Below are 26211 nucleotides of genomic sequence, written 5' to 3' on the forward strand. Positions count from 1 at the left end.
TGTGGTGCTAATTGACAAAAGTCTATATTGGCAAGGTCTATAAGTCAATTAAAGAAATTATAACTGTAAGCAGAGAAAAGGATTTGAGGAAGGAAGAATAAACACAAAAAAACAACAGAAGTACTTGCATCTCAAGGAGATACTGCAGAGGGACATTTCCAGAAGGGGTTTCCCACTCGCACACGCCTACTTCGATGGTTTATGCTGTTTATTCTGGATCTCCAGGGTAATTTCAATGTAGTTAGAGTGGGTGAGGGAGAAAGAATCCCCTCCCCTTTGCAGAAATTCACCACCTTTAAATTCACTGTGGGAGGTAGGGCAAAAGAAAACAATGTAAATAACTGAGAATAAGAGGTTTTGAGGAGTGAAGAACAAAGTTAATCACACCTTAAAAAAGTTTTGGAGAGCAGTTGGTAAAATCAAGCAGAGCAGTCTAGTGGCATTAGTACCACTAGTGGATCAACAACCCAGAGTTTGTGAGTTTGAATGCTGTCAAAACCATAAATCTGTGGGCTAGCACCAGAAAAGAATGACCATAGATTGGTTCACTTATGTGTTTTATGGGGGGATCTTGCCATCTTTACCTGGTTTGTCTTACATGTGACCCCAGTCCACATGTCCTTGACTTTTAACGCCCTTTCAAGTGGGCCCCACCATCTCATAGCAACTAGGGATTGCACATCCCAAGAACAGATAAGTAAACAATTAGATCGGTGAGGTCAGTTTCGGTCCCAGTTAGATGTGGAATATTTTTACCTCAGGCCAGTCAAGTCATATACGTGACAGTATATTTGCTGTATTACAGCGAGGGTGAATCTCTGTCATGTCTATGCAGCAGTAAACAACAGAAACTGCACTCCAGGTCCACGTACACCAATGAGCAATCCCTGTAGCATTTGAAGGTGACCTGTTTTAAGTTGACAATATTGTTGGAAACATAGTAAAAAAAAGTATCAACACACCCAATGACAGCCAATGATAGTTGAAAAGTTTACCTTTTCCTTTTTATTTTACAAATAGTTCCTTGGGCAATAAATAAATCAGAGATTCTGACCTTCAGAGAGACAAATGAAATGATTTATATATAAAGTATAAAATACCACAACACATTCATATACTGCTGATTGTACATTTTTCTCAAGCAATTTCTGAAATAACACTTACTGCTCCTTACTCGTAAATAGATAGGACAAATAATGTGCAAATATCAAAATGTTTACTTGTGTATATTGCATTAGGGTTAATTTTCTGATGCTCTGAATCAGTGAACAGCCTTACTAGGTAGGAGTGGGGATCAGAGATAGGGCTATAACAGTGGAACATTGATTCTGTGCCATGATCTACATTCAGGTGAGGCTCCAATGGTGGGTGCTCAACAAGCAGGTTTTTAAATAATCTCATTAATGGCTTATAAAACTCTGATTGAACAATGATTCTTATTGGCCCTGAATTTAAGGAAGTGGGACATCTTGTGTGTGAATTAATAATGGTCAAAAGGGCATCTGGGATTTTGCTGAACTATGAGATGAACAGTCTATCCCCTTAACCAATGAAATTTAAGGATAGAGAAGGAAATGAAGTGAAAGACAGTGAAGGAAATAAGGTGAATTAGAGTCAAATTAAATACAGAAAGATAAATAGAGGGAAATAATGATTGGACTAAGAGAGAAAGAAAAGAGACTGATAGGAACACTAAGGATAAAAAGAAAATTAAAAATCCTCTAGGATTTACCACCCGCAGGGGTGAGATTCCACAGTTTCAGTTGTTCCCTTTCTGGGTTTCCAGGTGGACTGGCCTCTCAGGATTCACAGGGTCTTTACACTGTGAAATAGCAGCCCTAACTTTCTACAGTGAGTTTAATTTGTATTTATGGCAAAAATCCAGCAATTTCTTGACACTCACAAGGAGTTTGAGGGCAAGTTCTCATTGTTAGGAGATTAACAGCAGAGTGGCACAAATTGTCCAGCAACTTGTGATGATTTGCAACTCATGGCATGTCTCTTCCTCGTCACAAATGCTGCATTAATAATGATGAATGTATTAATCTCACCATTACTTTCCCATTAAATTCTGGGCCATTATATTGACAAGTAGAAAAAAATATTGAGTTTGAATGGGTGCATCTGAGACACTTGGTTGATTTTCTGAGCATGCGCCACAGCTGGGGAGCCTTCCTCTCCAGATATGCCTTCAAGGCTCCAACAGCACATACTCAAAAAATAACCCCTCCCAACCACACACCACTCCTGATGATTTAAATAAGACTGAAGTCAAAAATATATACAAGACCAAAGCTGTGCTTTTAAGAAAATCCTTTACCAGCTGGTCTGTACTGCGTAGGGACCACAGTAACAACTGGCTTTGGAAAAGAGGTTTAAAAGATAATAAAATCGCTGAGCATCAGAGAATCTAGAGGGTATTGTTTCGTGAAGATGGACTAGTCAACAGAAGGCTCATTTCTGATCTTCAAACCCAGCCAACCAGAAACAGCTTCTAAAAAAGGTCCAGAGTAAATTGCTATTGGTAGAGAGTTCAATTTAAAAGCAAATTACAGCTTGAGAAAGATCTGTGGCCTGTACAGAACGAAACAGTAATAGCCACTCCACAGTGTTGGAGATTGCAGATCAAACTGATTCACTGTCCAGCCTGTCTGCACTGTGGCCATTCAGTGAAACAAGTTTCAATCATTCACTTGAGTCACACTTTTTTAAAATTGTGCTTTCAACTCGACATTGTTTTTGCATTTTAAGAGGTACAGTGTTTCTCTGACATGGTACTGTGCTGGCCCCTGACCCCTCTCCGTACCTCTGAATGATTGTGTAATGTCACATATCGTCAGGGGAATCTACAGGTGAGCTGGCTTCACTTTGCCATGGGAAACATCTCTCAGCCAATTAGATTTTATCTTTCAACTTGGTTGTGATAGTCTGGTGGTTTTCTGATCGTGGTGTTTTAGACGTGAGATGCAATCAAATTACCAGGAAGCAGTCTAGCTTCTCCAAAGGATGCAGGACTATTTGGACTCTGGTGGATACTGCAGCACTGTGGATTCATTCATGAAATGTTCCAAACTCCCAATGGCCTGTCCATCCTGAGAGACTACAGCACACCATTTCTTTCCATCTATAAGGATAACCTAGCTTGCTGATGAGGATTTATTTTCTGTGCAAGTGGGCAATCCAAGTTGTTCCTAAACTTTGAGTTTTTCTAGTGTGTGTAGGGCTCCTGTGTCTCGTCACTAGAAGAGATGGTTTTCTGATCTTATACAGGTTACAATCTTGTTGGGGATAATTTTTCTACAAACAGATCATCAAGTACAAAAGTATTCATTTATATTTTGGTGTTTTCTTTCCCCACTTTATACCTGTTCATTTCCAACCCCTTTTTCAATTCAGAAAGCTGAAAACAGGTAAGTTAGCTGAAAGTCCAAGTCACATCGCAGCTATCCCAAGCAGTGGCCCAACCAGTCAGAAATGTGACAGGGAGATTGGAATGCTTCATTAATTGGCCTGGCACCAATGAACAGAGTGATACGTAGCAGATCTCTCTCTCTCACACTTGGAGTGTGATCCCTTTATTCATTTTAGCCATTTTAGATTCTGGTGCTGATGGCAACACCAGAAGAAAGTCCCAGTATGATTTACACATGGGCAAAGAGATATTAACTTGCTGCCTACTAGAAATTTGACATGGGGACCCACACTGGTAGCTTGTCCATAGAGAAGGAACCTTGCATTAATTGGTAGTTGCAATATAAATACTGAGGCAAATGCATTTAATTAGAAAGTCAAAGAAAACTTCATGTTTATTCAAAAGTGACTTATTGCAAAAGACAGTTTCCAGTCTTCACACTTAAGAAATGAGGTGTAAAACTAGTCAGTTTTTTTCTAAGTTAATTATTGTCAAAACTGAATGCCAACCTACTTCTGCTCCTTTAAAATAAGAGGATCAGATTGTTTAACAAACACTTGACTGGATATTCTATTGGATATAATTTATAGACGCATTGCTGAGTTTGTTAACTGTCATCCATTAGTAAGTTGGTGATGTTGTGATGGGGTTGGGTAAGTAACTAAGACCATTCGGGGTTGAATGAACACTGACAGACACTGGGAAGCTGAAGACAAACTGAGATGTTGGGGTTGATGAAGATTTGCTTTGTTCCCTGAGGGCCCCTGAAGGACTGGCAGTTTTTACAGAGCACGAAGGTGCCAGGATCTGAGTTTCAAACTGCAACAGCTGCCCCATGAAGCTAAAGTTGGGAGAGATTATGCTCCGTCTCTGCTTGACAAACTCGAAGGCCTCCTCCAGCCGCACGCGTTTAGTCATCATTAAATAAGCAAGGCAGATGGTGGCAGATCGTGAGATGCCAGCTTGGCAGTGAACCAGTATTCGGCCATCAACTTTTTTGACAGAATCTGAAAAGAAAAAGAACAGCAGACGTGTGTGAGGCAGAGCAGATTCAAAACAAGCTGTGGTGTACCAAGAGAGAACCTGAGCACAATCAAAATGGGAAAGTAATATATACACCATCAAGCCTGGATCCTAAAGAATTCACATTCCGATTTATTATCCACTAGTACAGTAAATTAAAGTTAATCCCAGCACAAACCCACCTCCACCCCAGCATACAACCCCCTATTTCAACACAAGCCTAGCCTCAATCTCATCCCCCTGCCCCTGTATAAATCTACCCCAGCACAAACCCACCCACACTCCCAGCACGAGCTTAGCCCTCCCCCAAACAAATTCATCTACACTCCCAGCACAAACCCACATACATTCAACCCCCCCACCCCAGCACAAATTTTCCCCACCCCTGGCGCACACACATAAACCTCAATCAGTCCTTTCAACAATTTGATTTTACCTTTCTTTTTCAAAAAAAACCTAAATGATCCCTTTTGAAAAGTACGTGAAATGTAAAATATCTCTCAATCATTCACAGTTTTGTACAGGAGTCACTTATTACCCTTTCCTTTACAGTTGCTCAAATCTACAGACAGGACCCTAATAAACATGGCTTCTTCACATTGTTGGTTTAATAATCCTTCCTGGGTCTCAAACAGTCCAATGGATAGTGATGAAATGACACCATCTTTATATTACATTCAGTATGTTTACAGCAAGGGCTCCTTCCCTTTCTCAATTATTTATATTCACTGGCTTGTGTTATGCAGAAACATGAAGGATTGAAGCTTGACAAGCTTCCTGGGTCTGATGGGTTAAATCTAGCATTATCGGGGCCAGGTGAAAGGAGATTAGTTAGGCTCTGGTAGATTTTTTGGGATCTCCATGGTTACTCGAGTAGTATCCAACTATTAATGATGTGGACAGTGTACATGATTCCAATCTTCCAAAAGAGAATAAGGAACAAGCCAGATGATTGCTAATTGGTTAGCCTAATGGGAAAAGTGCTGATGGAATGTTGTCAATGATCATCCATAGATCATGAGTATCACATGCAGCAGTTAATTTTAATAGTTTTAGGCTATGTGTAACCGACTACTGGAACTCTCTGCATATAAGTTACTTAAACATAGAACTAAAGTTAGACGTTGAGGAGGTTTCTCTTTTCACTGAGTTTCATAAACCTTTGAAATAAGATTTTTGTTGGGTAAGGGTATAAAGGGATATGGAGCAAAAGTGGGTAAATGGAGCTGAGGTATGGATCACTCATGATCTAATTAAATGGCAGAGCAGACCCAAGGGGCTGAATGGCCTACTCTTGTTCCTATGGTCAGTTTTTCTGCTTCAAATTTATGTTTCAACAAAAACATTTTGATTAGCAGACATTTAAACAAAACTGGTCAGTAAATTTTTCCTATTAAAGAAGCAGGAAGTAGGTGAATGTTTTCAGGTGGATTTCACAACACTAAAGATGCAGTACGGATGTGAAAGGTTAACTTGAAAACCACGAGGAAATAGATAACAGAGCTGCTGTAAAATATTACCAGTGACATGTTTGGTCAGTAGCTGTTTGGGTTTAAATTCAAATCACTCCAGAAGACGAAAGCAATTGTCTTTGCTCCCCGCCACAGACTCCCTTCTCTACCCACTGACTCCATCATCCTCCCTGGCCAGTGTCTGAGACTGTTCACAGCCATGGCATTCTATTTGACCCTGAGCTGTGTTTCTGACTCTATATCCTCTCTATCGCCAAGATAGCCTATTTCCACCTCTGTAATATTGCCTGTTTCTGCCACTGCCTCAGCTCATCCGCTAATGTAACGCTCATCCATGCCTTTGTTAGATCTAGACTCCACTATTTCAATGCTCTCCTCCCTGGCCTCCCACCTTGCACTCTCTGCAAACTTGAGCTTATCCAAAACGCCGTTGCCCATAGCCTAACTCACAAGTCCCATTCACTCATTACACCTGCTTACTGGCCTACGTTGACTCCAAGTCTGGCAATGGCTCAATTTTTAAATTCTTATCCTTGTTTTTAAATCCCTCCATAGCCTCACCCCTCCCTATCTCTAACTCCTTCAGCCTTACAACCCGCTGAGATGTCTGTGCTCCTCCAATTCTAGCCTCTTGCGCATCCCTGATTTTAATTGCTCCACAATTGGCCGATGTACCTTCAACTGCCAATGCCATAAGCTCTGAAATTCCCTCCCTAAACATCTCTGCCTCTCCAGCTCTCCCTCCTCCTTTACAACAGACCTTAAAAACTATGGGCTGAATTTTAGATCGGCAACAGGCGGGAAGGCAGGGAGCAGCCCTGCCTCGGCCCTCTATCTGAGCCCCAGCTGAATTCAACAGGAGGCAGGCAATTAACTGTCTGCTATCGGGACGCTGTCCCTTTAAGGGACAAAATTCTGCCCCAAGAGCAGCCAGCCAATCAGAGGGCTGGCAGCTCAGCAGTATCAGCAGCGCCACCAGGAGCGGTGGCCACTGCCAATACTGCAGGAGGCCCAGAGCCGCAAAGGTGGAGGAGACCCCAGGACCAAGTTAAGTGGGGTCAGGGTCACTGGGGCCACAGGCAGGACCCGGTGAGGTGGTTGTGGGGGTGTTGCAACCAGGTGAGAAAGGTGTCCAGGGATCCCTTACAGCCTTCACCTGGTCTTACTGTAACAGGGTTTAATTTTAAACACACTGTGTTTTGAGCTCCCCCTTGATAAATTCTTGTTCACCACTTTCCAATTATAAGGTAAAGAAATGAGCACAAACAGGCTTTCTTAGGTTTCAAGAAGAAAAGTGAAATTTATTAAAATTTAAACTTAAACTCTAATTCAGTTAACAGCTATGGATACACGCCTCACCCCACGCGAGCATGCATATGCAATACGCACATGCAAATAGACACAGAAAAGAGCAGAAGAAAAATAAAGTGGAGAGGTTTGAGGCAATATCTGAAGAATTTCTTGTTACTGTGCTTCAAGCTCACTGTACAGTCCTTGCTTGTAGGTAATTCTTGCTTTTCGTTGGGCCCCAGTATTCTTCTTAAACCTTGTTCACTCTAGGAGACTTTTCTCTCTTGGGGTTCATGTATCTTCAGTGAGTTTCAGTTCCATGAGAAAGAGATGGAAGCAGACAGGAAAGGCTGCGGCGAGCCAGCCACAAGAGGTCTTTTCAGTCCAGGAACAAACAGCTTTCTGCCAGTTCAAAACTCTGTGGCAAGTTCAAATTCCTGCAACAGCCAGTTAGTCATGTGATTAAACTGAGCTGACCAGGTCTTCTGTGTATTCAGCCATCTTAGTAGTTAACCTGGAATGCAAGCTCCTCCACCTTCACCTCCACCTTCAACATCCGGTAATCAAAAGTCCATTGTGGATTAAATTGGAGCAGGGAGTAGCCCCTTTGTCCTTTCCAAGTACTGTCTGTTAATATGCAAAAATGTCTCTCCAGCCGAGGATCCATTGTGGTTTTTTTTTTAACCCAGTTCTTTCTTCACTCCAGTAACAGTTTAAAATTAATGTTCATGTGGCAGAATTAATATTCCTCATTCTTGGCAGGTGGGGGCTTGCATGACGGGGTGTTGGTGAGGGCAGGTGTGGGGTGGGGGGGGGGGGGGGGTTCTTGCTGCGGGGCAGCCATTGCCCCTGAGGGGCCCCTTGATGGCCCAGGGATTGCACCTAGAGGTGGGCTCCCCCCACCCCAAACTCACCAGAAGGCCGCCAGGTCATACCTGGCAGTGTCTCCACGCAGCAGTGGGCCCCTCCGACATTGCCTAACAGCCAGCAGAGGCAGGAGGTGACCCTTAATGGACCATCTAATTGGCTTAATTGGTCTCCTGGTGGACTTCTGCCTGCCGTGGACAAAATGGTATGGGGATCGGAGAATGTCATGCATGCCACCCGATGCCATCCCACACCATTTTGTGTACCCCCCGCCCGCTTCCCAGCCCATCTCCAAGGGCCAGATCAAGTCCAGCCCTGTCTCTTTGATCAAGCTTTTGGTCATCTCCTCACGTATCTCAGTATCAAATTTGTTTGATAACACTCCTGTATTGCACCCTGGACACTTTACTGTACTACTTTAAAGGTGCTATATGCAAATTGTTGAATGGTGCCATCATTTTGATTGTGTGGATTACCTCAGTTTGTTCACAGAGTCAGTCTCATTGGGGTTGATTTGAAGTGCCTTCGGCTTTAAAATGGGGCTGGTCCTCTTACCTCTCGAGTAAAACTGGTGATGTGGCTGCCTCCTTTCTGAAAGAGGCCTAACACTGGGTGTCCAAAGTGCATGGGTGATGGAGCCAATGATGCCCGCTAAAGCTAAGTTTTGAATTATTCCCCTCCAAGGTTCATGAAATTGATCTGGGCTGCTGCCACTTTGGGATCCCCACCATCCATGATCGTGATCCCTCTCTAACCCACCTTTCTCGTGACCCCCCGAACCAATCATGATGCCTCAATCCGGTCGCCTGTTTTGCACTCTACAGCTTGCCTGCCTGATTTAAATGAAGCAAGAGCCTCAGAATCAAGAGGGCCTCCTCGCTGCCTGTGTGGGTGACCGACCAACACATTGTGCCAGTAGATTGAACCCATTGACTCCTACTTCCCTCATGATACTTTCAACATTCATTGTATGTAAGAGGTAAAGTCACAGAGATTTAAAAACAAAACAGAATATCAATAGTGACTAATAATGTGATCAAGCAAAAAATAATATTGGTTTAAATTACACAATCTCCTCAATTCTGAGGGTGACTCAATCTTTAACCCTTTCCATCCATATCACGTAGAACCTAGATAGTTCTAGTTGAAGATCAATAGAGGCTCAATTTTGGAAAGGGAGGCACATCAGGCAGGCAGTGGGCAGTGCACACACTGTGTCACTCCCGAAGGAGGTAGGGAGCTCGACAGTCTGGTGAGCATGAACTACAGTGGGATAGCCAAATTTGAAGGGCCTGTGGCAGCACTTTAAGGGGGAGGATGTAGATGAGTCTCAGTTGAAGGGAAGCACCTGTTTAGAGCAGCTGCCAAAATTTTTGCAACATCGACAGCAGGGAGGACATTAAATATGGAAGCCTATAAGCCCACATGTAACTGGCATAAAAAATTGCCAACTAGCATCCAGCATTCCCTGACTGCAGCTGAGGATTCCTTTAATGGACGCTCTAGCCTCCTGGATTAAGGTTGGCGGTAAGTCAATGATTCTGTGTCCCTCACAATTCTGGTCCCACTCCAGCCCTGTTTTGAAATGTAAATGGAACATTAGGGCATGAAAATTAGTCCCTAAGAATTCTGTAAAAGATTAAGCCACAGTAGGTGCTTTTTATAAATTAGTGCTCTTGGCTCAGCAGTTCATATACTGAGAGCACCTGTTAGCAATTTAAGCAAGGAGGACAGTATGTGCCCTGTGATTTACCTTCAATTTTCTAGATGGATGCAGCTGGGGTGCCAAAGGTCTGCATTGGGAACACTTAAAAGTGATACCTTCTCAACATTGTAGGGTAACAAAGGACTAGTCTAAAAATAATGCCCCAAACATCTAATCACTGACTATTTAGTGAAAGTAAAACACTAAGAAACCAGGCAATAAATAGTGACGGTTATGAAGTTAGAGATATATGTCCTACCAATATACTCTATTGCTTCCATGAACCAGAAACTGATGTCTGTTTTTTGGTTGTCCTCCACTGGAATGCATTTATATTGATAATGATCCTCAAAATGGTTAGGACAGTTGGAGGAGACATTTAGGAGAGCTGTAATTCCCATGGCATCGAGCGTATCCTTTTTAGATGCATGATATGCACTTCCAAGGTAGAGAAAAGGGAGTATTTCCACTGGGCCACCCTATAATCAAATATATGAATCAGTATATATAACAATAGTTGCTATAACAATGACAGCAGTCTACGCAGTTGACTTTCTGAACACTTGCCAGCAGTGGGCCTTAATTTCATATTATGCACGACTAACAAGCAAGTCTCCCAATGCAATTGGCTCTGAGATGTTACCGTATTGTATCACAACATAACACCATGGAACAACGTAGAATAGGCAGCAGTGGTTCCGTGTATAACAGGAAGATCCAGCTTGCCATGACTTCATAATTCATGGGCCTCAAACAGTCTAGATAATGAAGCGATGAGCAGCATGTTTTCTGTATGTGATGTTTCATCATCACATGCTGTTCTGACACAATGTAAGGTCCAGCCATTGGAACTGCAGCACTGGAATTACTCCCCATTGCTTAGACCATTTGTAAACCTTCTTATCTTGAACTCACATCCCCAAAAGATTGGATGCTGGGTCAATTGAAACTTTCAAGACTGAGATTGATAGATTTTTGTTGGGTTAGGGTATCAAGAGATATGGAAAAAGCGTGAGTAAATGGAATGGAAGTACAGATCAGCCATGATGTGATTGAATAGTGGAACAAGTTCATGGAGCTGAATGGCCTTCTCTTCCTATGTTCTTATGCGCTCTTCCTTCCTGGACCCAGTAGACACTTTGAAAACCTGTTCAGTTTCTCTACCCATGCTTTCATGTCAATGGGAATGGCTTTGCCTCACTCTTGACTCTCTCTGATGTTCCTTCCTTCTTCAGCTTGGTAACTTGCCCCTCTAGAACATCAATGAGATCAGATCTCACAGGGGTGGGGGGTATTGCAACAAAGAACCCAGATCCTCTATAGTATAATGCAAAACTGGAGCACTCAACTAACACTTTTTAAAAAAATTAAGAACTTTTGCATTATTGATCACATCTAGCTAGATACGTAACTTGCGCCGACTTTTATATTTGGCAAGAGGTCAGTTGGTGGCTAGGGGTGGCTGTGAAACTTTTCAATGCTAACCATTCAGTCTCAGTCATGTGCTATAGTGGGACACTGTGGGGTACACACAGAATGAATTTGGACTGTCTGGTCTCTGGAGACTCTGTGGACTGCAGGTGAACAGTAATGGGAGGACATGGCAGGGGGACTGGTTTTCAGGTTGGCTGCCTTCATCCTGCTCTTTTACCCTGCTAGAAGTATGCTGAAATGTAGCAGCACTGTACAACAAGAAGACAGAGTCATGGAATACCAATGTGAATGATAATAGTATTTGATGACATCATAACTCTATGACATCACAACTCTATGACATCACAACTCTATGACATCACAACGCTATGACATCACAACGCTATGACATCAGGGATTATGGCAGCTTCATTCTAGGAAACATTATCTCGCTCAGTTCCAGTTGGGACCTTACAGTTTGTCAGAAGGTTTGGGGAAACACATTTGTTAGAAGTAAAGGCAATAAACTGGAAGAGAACAGTTGACTCTGGTAAAGCCATCCTCCTCCATATTCTTTCATGCCTACACTAAGCCCTGGTTCCGATCTTACACTGCATCACCTTAACGGACAATTCTCCGTTATGACATGGCCTTGCTCAGCAACTTCTGACTTCCACCTGACTGTGCATTCTTTACATCATATTGCTTTATCAGTAGTGTCTTTAACTAAAAAAAAGAACACTTACTGTGCCTGGGACTACCACTAGAAAGAATTGAGGGAAAGCAGGGCAAAGTCCTCCCTTCATTAATATATATATAGCAAAAATCTCTGTACACATTTGCATATTACTATTTTCACAGAATGCATTTCAAAATCAATAGGATTCACTCCACGTTTTGTGTAGCAACATTGTACACAATGTAGGGGTTACCTAGGGGTAAAAATCCACTGCTACACACCCAGCCCATGACTCAGACATCAGCTTTGGCTCAGTGGCAGCACTCTCACCTCTGAGTCAGAGGTTGTGTGTGCAAATCCCATTCCAGAGACCTGAGCACATAATCTATGTTGACACTCAAATGCTGTGCTGCTCAAGGTGCTGTCTTTCAGATGAGATGTTAAACCAAGATCCTCTCTGCCCTCTCTTTGGCAAAGAAGATCCCATGGCACTATTTGAAGAAGAGCAGGGGAGTTCTTCCCGGAGCCCTGGCCAATATTATCCCTCAACCAACATCACTAAACAGGTTCTCGTGTCAATACACGCTGCTACTTGTGCGACCTTGCTGTGTGCATTTTTGACTGCTGCATTTCCCTACATCACAGCAGTAACCACAATGCAAAAGTATTCCATTGGCTGTGAAGAACTTTGGGATGTCCTGAGGATGGGAAAGGCACTATGCAATTGCAATTTCTCGTTTTCATAAAAGCAAAATACTGCAGATGCTGGAAATCTGAAGTAAAAACAGAAAGTGCTGGAAATACTCAGCAGGTCTGGTAGCATCTGTGGGGAGAGAAGCAGAGTTAACGTTTCAGGTCTGTGACCTTTCATCAGAACGTTTCCAGCATTTTCTTTTTGTATTTCAGATTTCCAGCATCCACAGTATTTTGCTTTTGTATTAACTTATTTGATGGAGGCAGTTCTCAATTAACATGTTTGTAAGTAGCTACAAGCCTCCAAACGAGGACAAGCTATTAACAAGCCAGTCAGTAGATAGGAACATTCACAATAAATCAGATATGATAAGAGTCCCACTCCCATTTTTATCTCTGCAAACTGGGAAAAGAGGAGTGAAGTGAAAGACAATTGGGACAGAGAGGCTGTGCTACCTGGTCATGGAGTGGAGTCCCGCAGGCACTTGAACTTATTCCAGGTGACTCAATGTTGGATGGTGACAAGATTCCCGATAGACTTTTTGCCTTTATGCAGAACTCAGGATACTCTGAAGAAAATCTCTCATATCCTCCTGCATTAGTAAAGAAGCATAGTCTTATTACACACTGCTAGTTTTTTGTGGTTTTCTGAGGTCAATGTACTTTACAGGATTGAAGGGATCTGGGTAATGGTACTCATTATAATCCCCAAAACTCAAAAGTGGGTGAAATATGTCTTGGATATTAGTGCAAAGTGGGCAGTAGAAGCTTGTTTACACCCCACCAATTTTCTATTCCTTTAATTTCAATGCAAAAGGAAAAAAGCAATGTGTAAAGAAGAAATATTGGGTGCTTGTGATAAAGGGACGGCAGTAATCATGGGTGATTTTAGTCTATGTATAAACTGGAAAAATCAGATTGGCAATAGTAGCCTGGATGAGGAATTCATAGAATGCTTTCGAGATAGTTTCTGAGAGCAGCACATTCTGGAACCAACCAGAAAGCAGGTTATATTAGACTTGATATTGTGTAATGTGACTGGATTCATTAATGACTTCAGGGTAAAGGCATCTCTAGGTAGCAATGGTCACAATATGAATGAATTTTACATCCAGTTTGAAAGAGAGAAGAGTGAGTTTAAGACTAGTATTTTAAACTTGAATAAGGGCAACTGTGTGGGCATGAAAGCAGAGCTAGCTGAAGTGAACTGGGTTACTAGGCTAGGAGATAGATCAATAGAGAAGCAGTGGCAGACATTCAAGGGGATATTTCAGAATACTCAGGATAAGTATATTCCTACTATAAAGAAAAATTCTAAGGGGAGGACGCACCATCCATGATTAACAAAAGAAGTTAAGAAAAGCATCAAACTTAAGGAAAAAGCATATAAATGCACAAAGATGAGTGGCAGTTCAGATGATTTGTCAGAATATCAAGAACGGCAGAGAATGACTAAAAAGGTTAATCAGGAGAAAGAAATTAGAGTATGAGAGGAAGCTAGCTAGAAATGTAAAAACGGATAGCAAGAGTTTCTACACATATTTAAAAAGGACAAGAGTAAATAAAGTGAGTGTTGGTTCTCTAGAAAGTGAGAATGGGGAGTTAATAGTAGATAATAAGGAAATGGCGGATGAAATTAACAAATATTTTGCTTCTGGCTTCACTGTAGAGAATACAAAAAAAAGTCCAGTAATAGCTATAAATCAGGAGGTGGAAGGAAGAGAGGAACTTGGTGAAATTACAATTACCAGGGAAGCGGTTCTGAGCAAACTGATGGAGCTGCAGACTGACAAGTCCCCGGATCCTGATGGTCTTCATCCTGGGGTCTTAAAAGAGGTGGCTAATGAGGTAGTAGATGCGTTGGTGTTAATTTTTCAAAATTCGCTAGATTCTGGAAAGGTTCCATCAGACTGGAAAATTGCAAATATAACCCCTCTATTCAAGAAGTGGGGGAGGCAGAAAACAGGTAACAATAGGCCAGTTAACTTGACATCTAATGTGGGGGAAGGTTTTAGAATCAATCATTAAGGAGGCTATAGCTGGGCGCTTAGAAAAACTCATGGTAATCGGGAATAGTTAGCATGGCTTTGTGAAAGGGAGATCGTGTTTAACCAATTTATTGGACTTCTTTGAGGGAGTATCATGTGCCATGGCTAAAGGGGAGCCTGTTGACGTACTGTACTTGGATTTCCAGAAGGCATTTGACAAAGTGCCACATAAAAGGTTATTGCGCAAAGTAGGAGCTCATGGTGTAGTGGGTAACATTAGCATGGAAAGAAGATTGGCTGGCTGGCAGAAAACAGAGAATACGCATTAATGGGTCCTTTTCTGATTGGCAGGATGTAACAAGTGGTGTCCCACAGGGGTCTGTGCTGGGGCATCAACTTTTTACTATTTATATCAATTTACATCAATTAGATGAGGGGAGCAATGGCATGGTAGCTAAATTTGCAGATGAGACAAAGATAGGTAGGAAAGTATGTTGTGAAGAGGACATAAGGAGATTACAGACTGATATGTTTAGCTTAGTTTAGAGATACCGCACTGAAACAGGCCCTTCGGCCCACCGAGTCTGTGCCGACCATCAACCACCCATTTGTATTAATCCTACACTAATTCCATATTCCTACCACATCCACACCTGTCCCTATATTTCCCTACCACCTACCTATACTAGGGGCAATTTATAATGGCCAATTTACCTATCAACCTGAAAGTCTTTGGCATGTGGGAGGAAACCGGAGCACCCGGAGGAAACCCACGCAGACACAGGGAGAACTTGCAAACTCCACACAGGCAGTACCCAGAATTGAACCCGGGTCGCTGGAGCTGTGAGGCTGCGGTGCTAACCATTGCGCCACTGTGCCGCCCATAGATAGGTTGAATGAGTGGGCAAAAATCTGGCAGATGGAGTATAATGTGGGAAAATGTGAAGTTGTTCACTTTGGCAGTAAGAATAAAAAAAACAGAGTATTACTTAAACAGAGAACGACTGCAGAACTGCGAGGTGCAGAGGAATCTAGGTGTTTTAGTGCATGAGTCACAAAAAGTTAGTATGCAGGTACAGCAAGTCATAAAGAAGGCTAATGGAATGCTATCCTTTATTATGAGAAGAAATGAAAATAAATGTAAGGATGTTATGCTTCAGTTATACAGGGCATTGGTGAGACCACATCTTGAATACTGTGTGCAGTTTTAGTCTCCTTATTTAAGGAAGGATGTGAATGTGTTGGAGACAGTTCAGAGGAAGTTTACGAGATTGATACCTGGAATGAGCAGGTTGACTTATGAGAAAAGGTTGGACAGACTGGGCTTGTTTTCACTGGAGTTTAGAAGAGTGAGGGGAGTTTATAAGATCCTGAATGGTCTTGACAAGGCGGATGTGAAAAAAATGTTTCCTTTTGTGGGGGAGTCCAGAACTAGGGGGCACTGTTTTAAAATTAAGGGCCGCCCTTTTAGGACAGAGATGAGGAGAATTTTTTTCTCTCAGAGTGTTGTACGATTTTGGAACTCTCAGCCTCAGAAGGTGGTGGAGGTGGGGTCATTGAATAAACAAGAAATGCTGGAAGTACTCAGCAGGTCTGACAGCATCTGTGGAGAGAGAAGCAGAGTTAACGTTTCAGGTCAGTGACCTTTCATCAGAACTGGCAAAGGTTAGAAATGTAATAGGTTTTAAGCAAATAAAGCGGGGGTGGGGCAAAAGATAACAAAAGTAAAGGTGTTGATAGGACAAGGTCACAAAACATTTACATGTAGTAAAATGTCCCAAGGTACTTCACAGGAGCGACATAAGGAGATAATTGGGAAGATGATATGGGTGGCACAGTGGCGCAGTGGTTATCACCGTAGCCTCACAGCTCCAGCGACCCGGGTTCAGTTCTGGGTACTGCCTGTGCGGAGTTTGCAAGTTCTCCTTGTGACAGCGTGGGTTTTCGCCGGGTTCCTCCCACAGCCAAAGACTTGCAGGTTGATAGGTAAATTGACCGATGTAAATTGCCCCTAGTGTAGGTAGGTGGTAGGGAATGTGGGATTACTGTAGGGTTAGTATAAATGGGTGGTTGTTGGTCGGCACAGACTCGGTGGGCCAAAGGGCCTGTCTCAGTGCTGTATCTCTAAATAAATAAAAAAAGGCTTGGTCAAGGAGGTAAGTTTTAAGGAGTATCTTAAAGGAGGAAAGTGAGGTGAAGCAGCTTAGGGGGGAATTCCAGAGCTCAGGGCCTTGGAGCTGAAGGCATGGCTACCAAGTGATTAAAATTGGAAAGCCTCAAGAGGCCAGAATTGGAGGAGTGCAGATATCTCGGAGGATTGTAGGGCTGAAAGAGGTTACAGAAATAGGGAAGGGCAAGGCCATGGAGGGATTGAAAACAGAACCAAAGAAAGACTTGCATTTATATAGCACCTTTCATAACCATCGGATGTTCCAAAATTCTTTACAGCCAATGAAGAGCTTTTGAAGTGTAGTCACTGTTGTAAAGTAGGAAATGTGGCAGCCAATTTACACACAGCAAGCTCCCACAAACAGTAATGTGATAATGACCAGATAATCTGTTCTTGTGATGTTGATTGCGGGATAAATATTGACCAGGACAATCCTGCTTTTCTTTGAAAAATAGAGCCATGGGATCTTTTACCTTCATTTGAGAGGGCAGACAGGGCCTCAGTTTAACATCTCATTCAAAAGATAGCACCTCTGACAGTGCAGTACTCCTTCAGTACTAAACTGGAGTGTCAACCCAGTGTTGTCCTGGAATCAGACGCAAACCCACAACCTTCTCAGAGGTGAGAATACTACCAATTGAGCCATGGCTGACATGCAAGCATAAGAATTGTAAAATTGAGATGTTAGTTAACTGGGAGTCAATGTCGGTCAGAGAATAAAAGGGTAATGGGTGCATGGAACTTGGTGCGAGTTAGGACATGAGCAGCAGGGTTTTAGATAACTTCAAGTTTATGGAGGGTAGAATGTGAGAGGCTGGCCGGGAGTGCATTGGAATAGTCAAGTCTAGAGATAACAAAAGCATGGATGAGGGTTTCAGCAACAGATGAGCTGAGGCTGGTGCAGAGTCAGGCGAAGTTACAGAGGTGGAAATAGATGGTCTTAGTGACAGTCCGGATATGTGTTCGGAGGCTCATCGCAGGGTCAAATATGACAACAAGGTTGCAAACAGTCAGGTTCCACCTCGGACAGTGGGCAGGGAGAGGGATGGAGTCAGAGGGAAGGGAACACAGATTGTTGTGGTGGTTGGGGGGGGGTGTGGAGGGGGGAAACCAAAAGCAACAGCTTTGGTCTTCCCATATTTAGAGGAAATTTCTGATCATCCAGTACTGGATGTCAGACAAGCAGTCTGACAATTTAGAGACAGTGGAGGTGTCGAGAGATGTTGTGGTGACATAGATGTCATCAGCGTACATGTAGAAACTGACAGTGTTTTTGGATGATGTCGCCAAGAGGCATCTTATTGATGTGATGTAGGAGGGGGCCAAGGATAGATCATTGAGGGACACCAGAGGAAGCAGTGAGGGAGCAGGAAGAGAGGCCATTGCAAATGACTCTAGCTACGACTTGATACATAAGAATGAAAGCAGGCGAATGCAGTCTCACCCAGCTGGACAACCATGGAGAGGTGGTGGAGGAGGATGGTGCAGTCAACTGTGTCAAAGGCTGCAGACAGGTCGAGAAGGACAAGGAGGGAAAGTGCACCTTTGTCACAATCACATAGGATGTCATTTGTGACTTTGATAAGGGTCATTTTGGTACTGAGGCAAGGGCGGAAACCTGGTTGGAGGGTTTCAAACATGGAGTTCTGGGAAAGCTGGATTTGTATTTGGGAGGATAAACACTGGCAAGGATTTTGAAAAGAAAAGGGAGGTTGGAGATGGTGTGATAGTTTCCAAGAAAGGATGGGTGATGGGTTGGTTTTTGTGAGAAGAGAGGGGTGATAATGGCAAATTTGAAGAAAAAGGGGATATTACCCGAGGAGAGAGCACTCTTAATAATATCAGCTAACATGGAAGTCAGGAAGGGAATTTGAGTGGTCATCAGTTTAGTGGGAATAGGGTCAAGTGAGCAGGACGTAGATCTCACGGACAAGTTGAGCTCAGAGAGGGTGTACGAGGAGATAGGAGAGAAATTACAGAAAGATGCAAGTTTAGTTGGAGGGGTGACTTAGAGGAGGTTTGGCCTGGAGAGCTGGGGGAAGGGAAGGAAGCAGCAAAGGCAGCTGATCAGGTGGTCTCTATCTTAGTGACAAAGAAATCCATGAGCTCCTCATACTTATTATTGGAGGAGAGGGTGAAGGAGACAAGGGAGAGGGGTTTAAAAAGATAATTTGCAGTAGAGAAAAGAAGTTTGGTGTTATCTTTGCATTCCAGGATGATCCTGCAATAGTGAACAGTTTTGGCAGAAGAGAGCAGGACCCACTCATGGTTTATGTGGTCCAGAGTGAAACAAGTTCTAATGTTTGCTGAAGTGATTCTGGCACACTATATAGTATTAGGAAGATCACCGTTGTAGTATTTAGTTTAGGAAATGTTGGTAATTTTCATCTCTTCTGTGCCTAACAGCACATGATGAAATGGCTGCAGTCCTTGAGTTGGTGCCACTCCCACAATGATGTTAGGAAGATTTTTTCCCCATACCCAGGATTTGGCTTTGCTGGGAAGGCTGGCATTTGTTGCCTATATCTCATTGTACTTTAGAAGATAGTAGAGAGCCATCTTCTTGAACTTCTAACTGTTTGATACAACTGGAGTGGCTTGCTAGGTCACTTCAAAAGTAGTTAAGAGTCAACCAAGTTCCAGTATTTGACCAGAAGTGATGAAGGATTGCCAGTATATGTCCAGGGCAGGCTAGTGTGTGATTGGTTGGAGTGTTAGAAGTGATGGTGTTCTTCTGTGTCAGAAGGTTGTCAGTTCAAGTTCCATTACAGGACTTGAGCACGAAAATCAAGGCTGACACTTGAATGCAGTACTGAGGGAGTGCTGCACTGTCGAAGATGCCATATTTTGGATGAGACCAAGGCGCCATCTGCCCACTCAGGTGGTAAAAGATCTCATGGCACTATTTCAAAAGAAGAGCAGGGGAGTTATCCCCAATGTTCTGGCCAATATTTTCCCCTCAATCAACATTACAAAAACAGATTATCTGGTCATTATTACATTGATGTGGGAGCTTGCTGTGCACAAAATGGCTGCCATTTTTCCTACATTACAACTGTGACTAAACTTCAAAAGTGCCTTATTAGCTGTGAAGTTTTTTGGGGCATCCTGTGGTCATGAAAGGCAAAATATAAATATAAGTTTTTCTTTCTTTCCCACAACATTGCTGTTCTTGTTCTTGATGGTGGAAGTCACAGGGAGGGAGGTGCTGTTAATGAGCTGCTGCAGGACATCTTGCAGACTGTACACACTGCAGCCACAGTGTACCCAGTGGATATCGGTTCAGTTCAGGTCACAGCTGAGATTTTTTTTTTGTTTGCATACTTCTACAAGGAGAAGATTATAATGGCCTTGGCCAAAGCACAGTGTCCAACTATATTCAGAAGATGATGGATGCCCCGTTCTGGACAGCTGGCAGGTTCATTCATTTCTCCATGACCAGAGTCTCAGAATCATTCATTTCTATCACTGCTGCCTTTCCCAGGTGCATGGCCAACTCAGTGAATTTTGGCTGTGTAGATTTCCCCTCCAGTCACTATTTTCTAATTGTTCAGCTGGTGGTATGGCCATGAGGATTAATTCCACCATCCAGTCCTCCTAGCAGGGAACATATCTTGGGGATCATGGAATCAATGAATCATCAAAATATAGAAGTCAGGAGCTGATTTCCAATTTGTTCACTGATTATTTCTGATATTGCTAATATCTGGTAGTTGGAAGTCTTGACTAATTGCTGGTGGCAAGTTAAGATGCAGTAATTCAAAATTACTTCAAAAAAATCACTTTGGGATGTCCCAAGGTCAAGAAAGCACTATATAAAAGCCAAGTCTGTCTTTCTGTTCTCAACACTTCAGAGGGGATACATTGGGAATCTTGTTAAACCTTTTTCTGTTCTGCTTATAGGTAGTAATCTCTTTCCTGCTATGTGTTAAAATAATAGGAGTTATATGCTTTGTGATGATGCATTATTATGTAACAAGAGTATGAGTTTGTGATCTTAATCCACAGGAAAATTTAATATCCTGTCTACAAACCCATTCTGAAGTTATGTGGAGAGATGGGAGAAGCTGGTTGTTCTCCTTAGAGAAGAGGGTTGAGAGGAGATTTCATAGAGGTGTTCAAAATCATGAGGGGTCTGAACAGAATAGATAGGGAGAAACTGTTCCCATTGGTGGAGGTGTCGAGAACCAGAAGACACCAATTTAAGGTGAATGGCAAAAGAACCAAAGGCAACATGAGGAAAAACTTTTTTCTGCAATGGGTGGTTAGGATCTGAATGCACAGCCTAAGAGTGTGGTGGAGGCAGTTTCAATCGTGGTTTTCAAAAGGATTCTTTTTCTTTTCTTTTGGGCCTCCTTATCTCGAGAGACAATGGATACGCGCCTGGAGGTGGTCAGTGGTTTGTGAAGCAGCGCCTGGAGTGGCTATTAAAACCAATTCTGGAGTGACAGGCTCTTCCACAGGTGCTGCAGAGAAATTTGTTTGTTGGGGCTGTTGCACAGTTGGCTCTCCCCTTGCGCCTCTGTCTTTTTTCCTGCCAACTACTAAGTCTCTTCGACTCGCAAAAGGATATTGGATCATTATCTGAAGAAAAAAAAATTGCAGGTCTACAGGGTAAAGACGAGGGTGTGGGACTAGATGTCTCTTGCAGAGAGCCAGCACAGACATGGGCCGAATGGCCTCCTTCTGTGCTGTAACAATTCTATGATTTCTAATCACAATATTCAACATTAATGCCACATTAATTAATATTAGATATGCTTGCTATCCATTTTTTTTGTGTGATGACCCTTTTGAAAATGCCTTGAGATGTTTTATTATGTTAAAGGTCCTATATGAATGCTATATGTTGTTTGATATGGTCAATAGTGTAAAACTGTTTGAACTGCCCTAATGCCCAGGAGGTTGAATATCTCTGTCCAAATGTCCAAACTGGGGGAGACAAGAGTATAAAGAAGATCAACAGGATGATTCCAGTGTTTAGATAATTGAGCTACTCCGAGAGGCTCAAAAGCATTTGTTTACTCCAATAGAAAAGACAAGTTGGGGGACCGTGATTATAGAATTTGGATATTTAGATTCTGGATATTAAGATTCTGGATGAAATGAAAATTAGGAAAAACTTAATTTAAAGAAAAATCTAATGAATCTAATCTAATGAATTAAAATTGTATTATACAATTATAATGTAAACATCCTGAGGGAATCTGGAGTTCTGACTCCTCCCACCTTAGGGGAAAGGGAGGTAGAAGTTAAATATATAAAGTACAGAGAAAGAGAGAGAGTGGGGTGAAAGGCTGTTACAGATCAATATTATAACCCTGTCTATTACAAAACACACTATGGTAGACTTTCTGTACCAGCTAGATGTAAAGTATCATATGGATAGAATACAGAGAGGAAAACAGGTGGGAAGAATTGGACATCTGTAATGGAATCTGCCATGGAAGGAAAATGGTGTAGACTCCATCACGGACACACAATCTCCCTGCCCAAGTTTGCTCTGGCCATTATTGCCGTTTGTGGGACCTTGTGTGTAAATTGGCTGTCATGTATTTAACATTGTACAGTGACTACACTTTAAAAAGTACTTCATTGTCAGTAAAGTCCTTTGGAATATCCTGAGGTCATGAAAGATGCTATATAAATGCAAGTCCTTCCTTGTGTTTTCACTGCCCTCCACCCAAACAATAATTTATATGAGAATGTGGAACTCGTGGTCACGAGAAGTAGAAAGCATTGAAGTATTTAAGGGAAGACTTGATGCATACACGAGGGAGAACAGAGGGATACAGGAGCAGAGTGGGAAGATGTAATTAGAGCGGGAGGAGTATAGTGTGGGATAGAACACGGGCATAAACCCGGTGGGTCGAATGGCCTGTTTCTGTTCTTTACCATTTTTTTCGCAGTATTTGGGATCTAATTACAATCGATGAAGTGAACCAACTGCCAATACACAAACGCAACTCTGCCTTGGGCTGCCGACCTGTTACTTTTAAGAGGATCATCACCAGGGTAGATTGCCACTCTGGACAGAACTGTAGCTTTCCAGGCACATTTTACATATGGGCAGATGAGAAGTGAACGCGATTGATCCTCCATTCTGCACACTGGAGAGAAAACCCACTCATATATGCAAACTCGCACATATAGACACACACGCACACATTTCTGGGTCCATTCATTAACAAAAGGGTGGGACAGGGATACAGATCAGAATGGTAAACATGTGAACAGTCAGCAAACAAACAGAATTTGAAATAAGCCGAAAATAAACGGCGCCAGTGTTACATAGTTCAATAAAAGCCACAGACACCGCTCACCAGAAGATACATTCTCACCATGTGGTTAATTAACAACATAATGTCACTGCATTTTTCCACCGACCATTTGGTTGCAAATAGTTGTAACTTTTGGTGCACAAAGGGGAGATGTAACAGCAGCACCAGTCAGGGGTACACGGGGAAACCTCTGGAATATTAAACACTCAGTGAAGCTGTATGTGCATTTAATTGATAAAGAGCACAGGGCGAAAAAGTAAACATGCAATGCGACGAAGTTGCTCGACCCGGGCTGACTCCGTCTCCTGGTCAGTTTGATGTACCGCAGTAATCGTTTCATTTCACGGCATGTACATTTTTTTTTGTTTGATAATTGTTTTGTTTCATGTACTTTCTCGCCCGTTGTTGAGACGTGATAAAATCACGTCTGGCAGAGCTGAGATTACAATGGGGCGACAGCGGTAGTGGAGGAGGGGGGAAGGGAGGGAGTATTTCTTACAATTGTGAATGAAGAGGATGTGAGCCCCCCAGAGACGGATGTCAACATTCACAGCCACCATATGCCGAGTCCTCTCTACCCATTGGCGTCTTGTTTCTCATTTTCTCCCAACAGATTGAAAGGAAACGATTCCGGTTTATGTGTAATGGTAAACGGGGGGAAAAAGGAAATCTCACAGATATTGGTAACTTGGCCTCTTACACAAGCTTACTTCAGAATAAAATCAGAACCACCGTTGTTAGAACAAACCAGAGTAATATATGAAGCGTAAAAGCAGGTTTCAATGAAAATGCAGCAGTTATCGATGTGCACAGGTAACAGTTTGAATGTTACAAATCTAACAAAACCAGCAGTAAATGCTAACATTGCCATCACTGAATACAATTATCGGTAAATATTATCACCATTGACCACTATTATCTAATTACTAATACCAAGAATTTCTGATATTAGCAGTCGATATCAATGTTACCTGTAAGTACTAATAATACCATAAACACATTATTAACGCGAATTATTATTATTACTGGTAACTATTAGTGATAATCACCATCAGTAAGCACTAATATTATGCCGAATATTAAAGATGTAGATCTAGTACTAACCCACACTAATATCAAACGGGATGTCACGAGTATTATCATGTCAAATTCTAATGTTAAATATCGCAACTCGAAAAACAATACTTTAGAACCGTGATGTCCTTTACCGAAGGATTGAGCAATTTCAGGTCAATTTCCTACATTCAAATCCAACCGAGTAGTGAACCCTACTAAACTGGGGGTGAATGGAAGACAAAGCGGGTTGAATGGAGGAGGTTGTCCAATTGCAGATGGATGAATGGGAAACTGGTTAGCGCCCTTACCCTTGAGGAAGTAGATCTGAGTTGGGTAGGAGGCTCCCAGCAGTGCGTTGAGCACCGTGTTAACGGTGCTGTCGTGTCTGACCAGGTCAAATCGTTGGCTCCTCTCGTCGTACAGGACGAGGGCGGAATAGAAGCCAGCTTGGAGCCGGTGGCGGGGCTCTTCGGCCGGAATGATGTGTTGCAGACTGACAGAGCCTTTGGCTCTGCGTTTGACGATGGTGTTGCAGCGGACGTTGAGTGAGCCGCTGATGTGACAGGCACTGTAAGCCAAGAATGATCTACAGTCCAAGATTAGATATTTGCGGCCGTCCTGCCTCACGAACCGCTTCACCTGGCTGCACTCAACATCCGACACCTCCATCCTCACTAGAACCCCGCAATCCACATCTGGCTGCTAGCTTTGCTTTGTAAAGCAACAAAACACAACCAGCGCTTGTATCACGGACTCCAGCACCGCTGTGAATTCCCAGGAGAGCGCTGGCCACCCCTCTTTTTATGCACTCATCTTATGAATGGAGCACGCTCCATAGCCATGTATGGACAATGACGTGTTCATCACGGGGGTAGATCCATACTGGCAGTGTCAACTGTTACTCTAATGGACTTACACACAGCAATGTATAAATACAGATATACACATTCAGTTATATACATACATAGAAGTACACACATACACACTCAGAGATGTGTGGCATTATGGTCGGTAACTAGAGGCCACGGATTTAGAGAAGGAAAAAAGTGGAGCGGGTGTGGCAATATTGATTAAAGGATGATGCTACAGTTCTGAATAGAAAGGATTTGCTAGATGGTTCCAGGACTGAATCTATTTGGCCTGAGTTAAGGAACAGAGGGGGAGCTGTTAAATTGTTGGGAGTTTTTTTTATATATAGAGCTCCAGTGAGAGGAGATGGAGGAGCACATTTGTTGGCAAATTTCAAAGGCGTGTAACAAAAATGGAGTTGTAATATTAGGAAACTTTAATTCCCATATTATAGACTGGGGAAAACATGGTCCTAAGGACAGGGAAGAAGAATAATTTCTGATATGTGTACAGGAGAACTTTCCTGATCAGTATAGCTTGTTAGGGGGATGGGAACCTGAACCCAGATTCAGAAGGGAGAGAAGCAAAGCTGGAAATGAAAAGAGGAAAATGAATAAGCATGTTTGGAAGGCAGAGAAAACAAAGACTAGAAAATATACAACAAAGGAGTTGTTCAGTGCTTAGTGCTATATACTTCAATACAAGGAGTCTAATGAATGAGTCAGAGGAACTGAGGGCACACATAGGCACTTGGAAGGATGATATTCTTGCTATTACTGAAACATGGCTTAAAGAAGGGCAGGAACAGCAGCTCAGCATTCTTAGTTAGAGTTTTCAGATGGACTAGAGAGGGGGATAAAAATGAGGGGGTGTTAATATTGGTTAAACAATCACAGCTGTGAGGAGGGATGTTATGCTAAGAGTATTATCAAATAAGGTCATATGGATTGAACTGAGGACATAAAAGAGGCAATTACATGGTTGGAAGCATATTATAGACCACAAACAGTCAAAGGGAGATAGAAGAGCGAATATTCAGGCAAATTTCTGAGGAGTGCAGAAACATTTGGCTAATAATAGGAATTTCAACAACTCTAATTTTAACTGGATAAAACCAGTGTAAAATGTATAGGGACATAGAATTCTTAAAATGCATTCAGAAGAACATTTGGGCAGGTGGAAGGGTATCAGTGGAAGGGCATTTATATTGTAATGATCATAATTCAGTTAGATTTAGCATGGTTATGGAAAAGGACAAAGATAGACTGGGTGTAAATGTTCTAAATTGAAAAAAAGCCTATTTTCCTAAGCTG

The 26211-nt window shown here is 42.4% G+C and overlaps 1 protein-coding gene across 1 annotated transcript; it reads right to left on the minus strand.

Annotated features, from left to right (window-relative positions):
• Positions 1–648: 648 nt before the first annotated feature.
• On the minus strand, positions 649–24825 carry dusp4 (dual specificity phosphatase 4). The gene is made up of 4 exons (XM_068030355.1): positions 24358–24825; positions 13011–13147; positions 10029–10248; positions 649–4419 (listed from the first exon to the last, which is right to left on the minus strand). Exons 1-4 carry the CDS (start codon positions 24716–24718, stop codon positions 4034–4036), a joined length of 1104 nt encoding a protein of 367 aa, XP_067886456.1. The 5' UTR covers positions 24719–24825; the 3' UTR covers positions 649–4033.
• Positions 24826–26211: the final 1386 nt, after the last annotated feature.

Source organism: Heterodontus francisci, chromosome 4 (assembly GCF_036365525.1).
Source record: "Heterodontus francisci isolate sHetFra1 chromosome 4, sHetFra1.hap1, whole genome shotgun sequence".
Taxonomy (NCBI): domain Eukaryota; kingdom Metazoa; phylum Chordata; class Chondrichthyes; order Heterodontiformes; family Heterodontidae; genus Heterodontus; species Heterodontus francisci.

What these genes read in the sequence shown, in the direction of transcription:
- dusp4 (XM_068030355.1), bottom strand. Translation starts at nt 24,718, where the DNA reads ATGGAGGTGTCGGATGTTGAGTGCAGCCAGGTGAAGCGGTTCGTGAGG. An exon ending in TCAGATCTACTTCCTCAAGG is followed by an intron (nt 13,148 to 24,357) that starts GTAAGGGCGCTA and finishes TTACTAATGCAG; the next exon opens with GAGGATATGAGAGATTTTCT. An exon ending in GGACTCCACTCCATGACCAG is followed by an intron (nt 10,249 to 13,010) that starts GTAGCACAGCCT and finishes ATTTGATTATAG; the next exon opens with GGTGGCCCAGTGGAAATACT.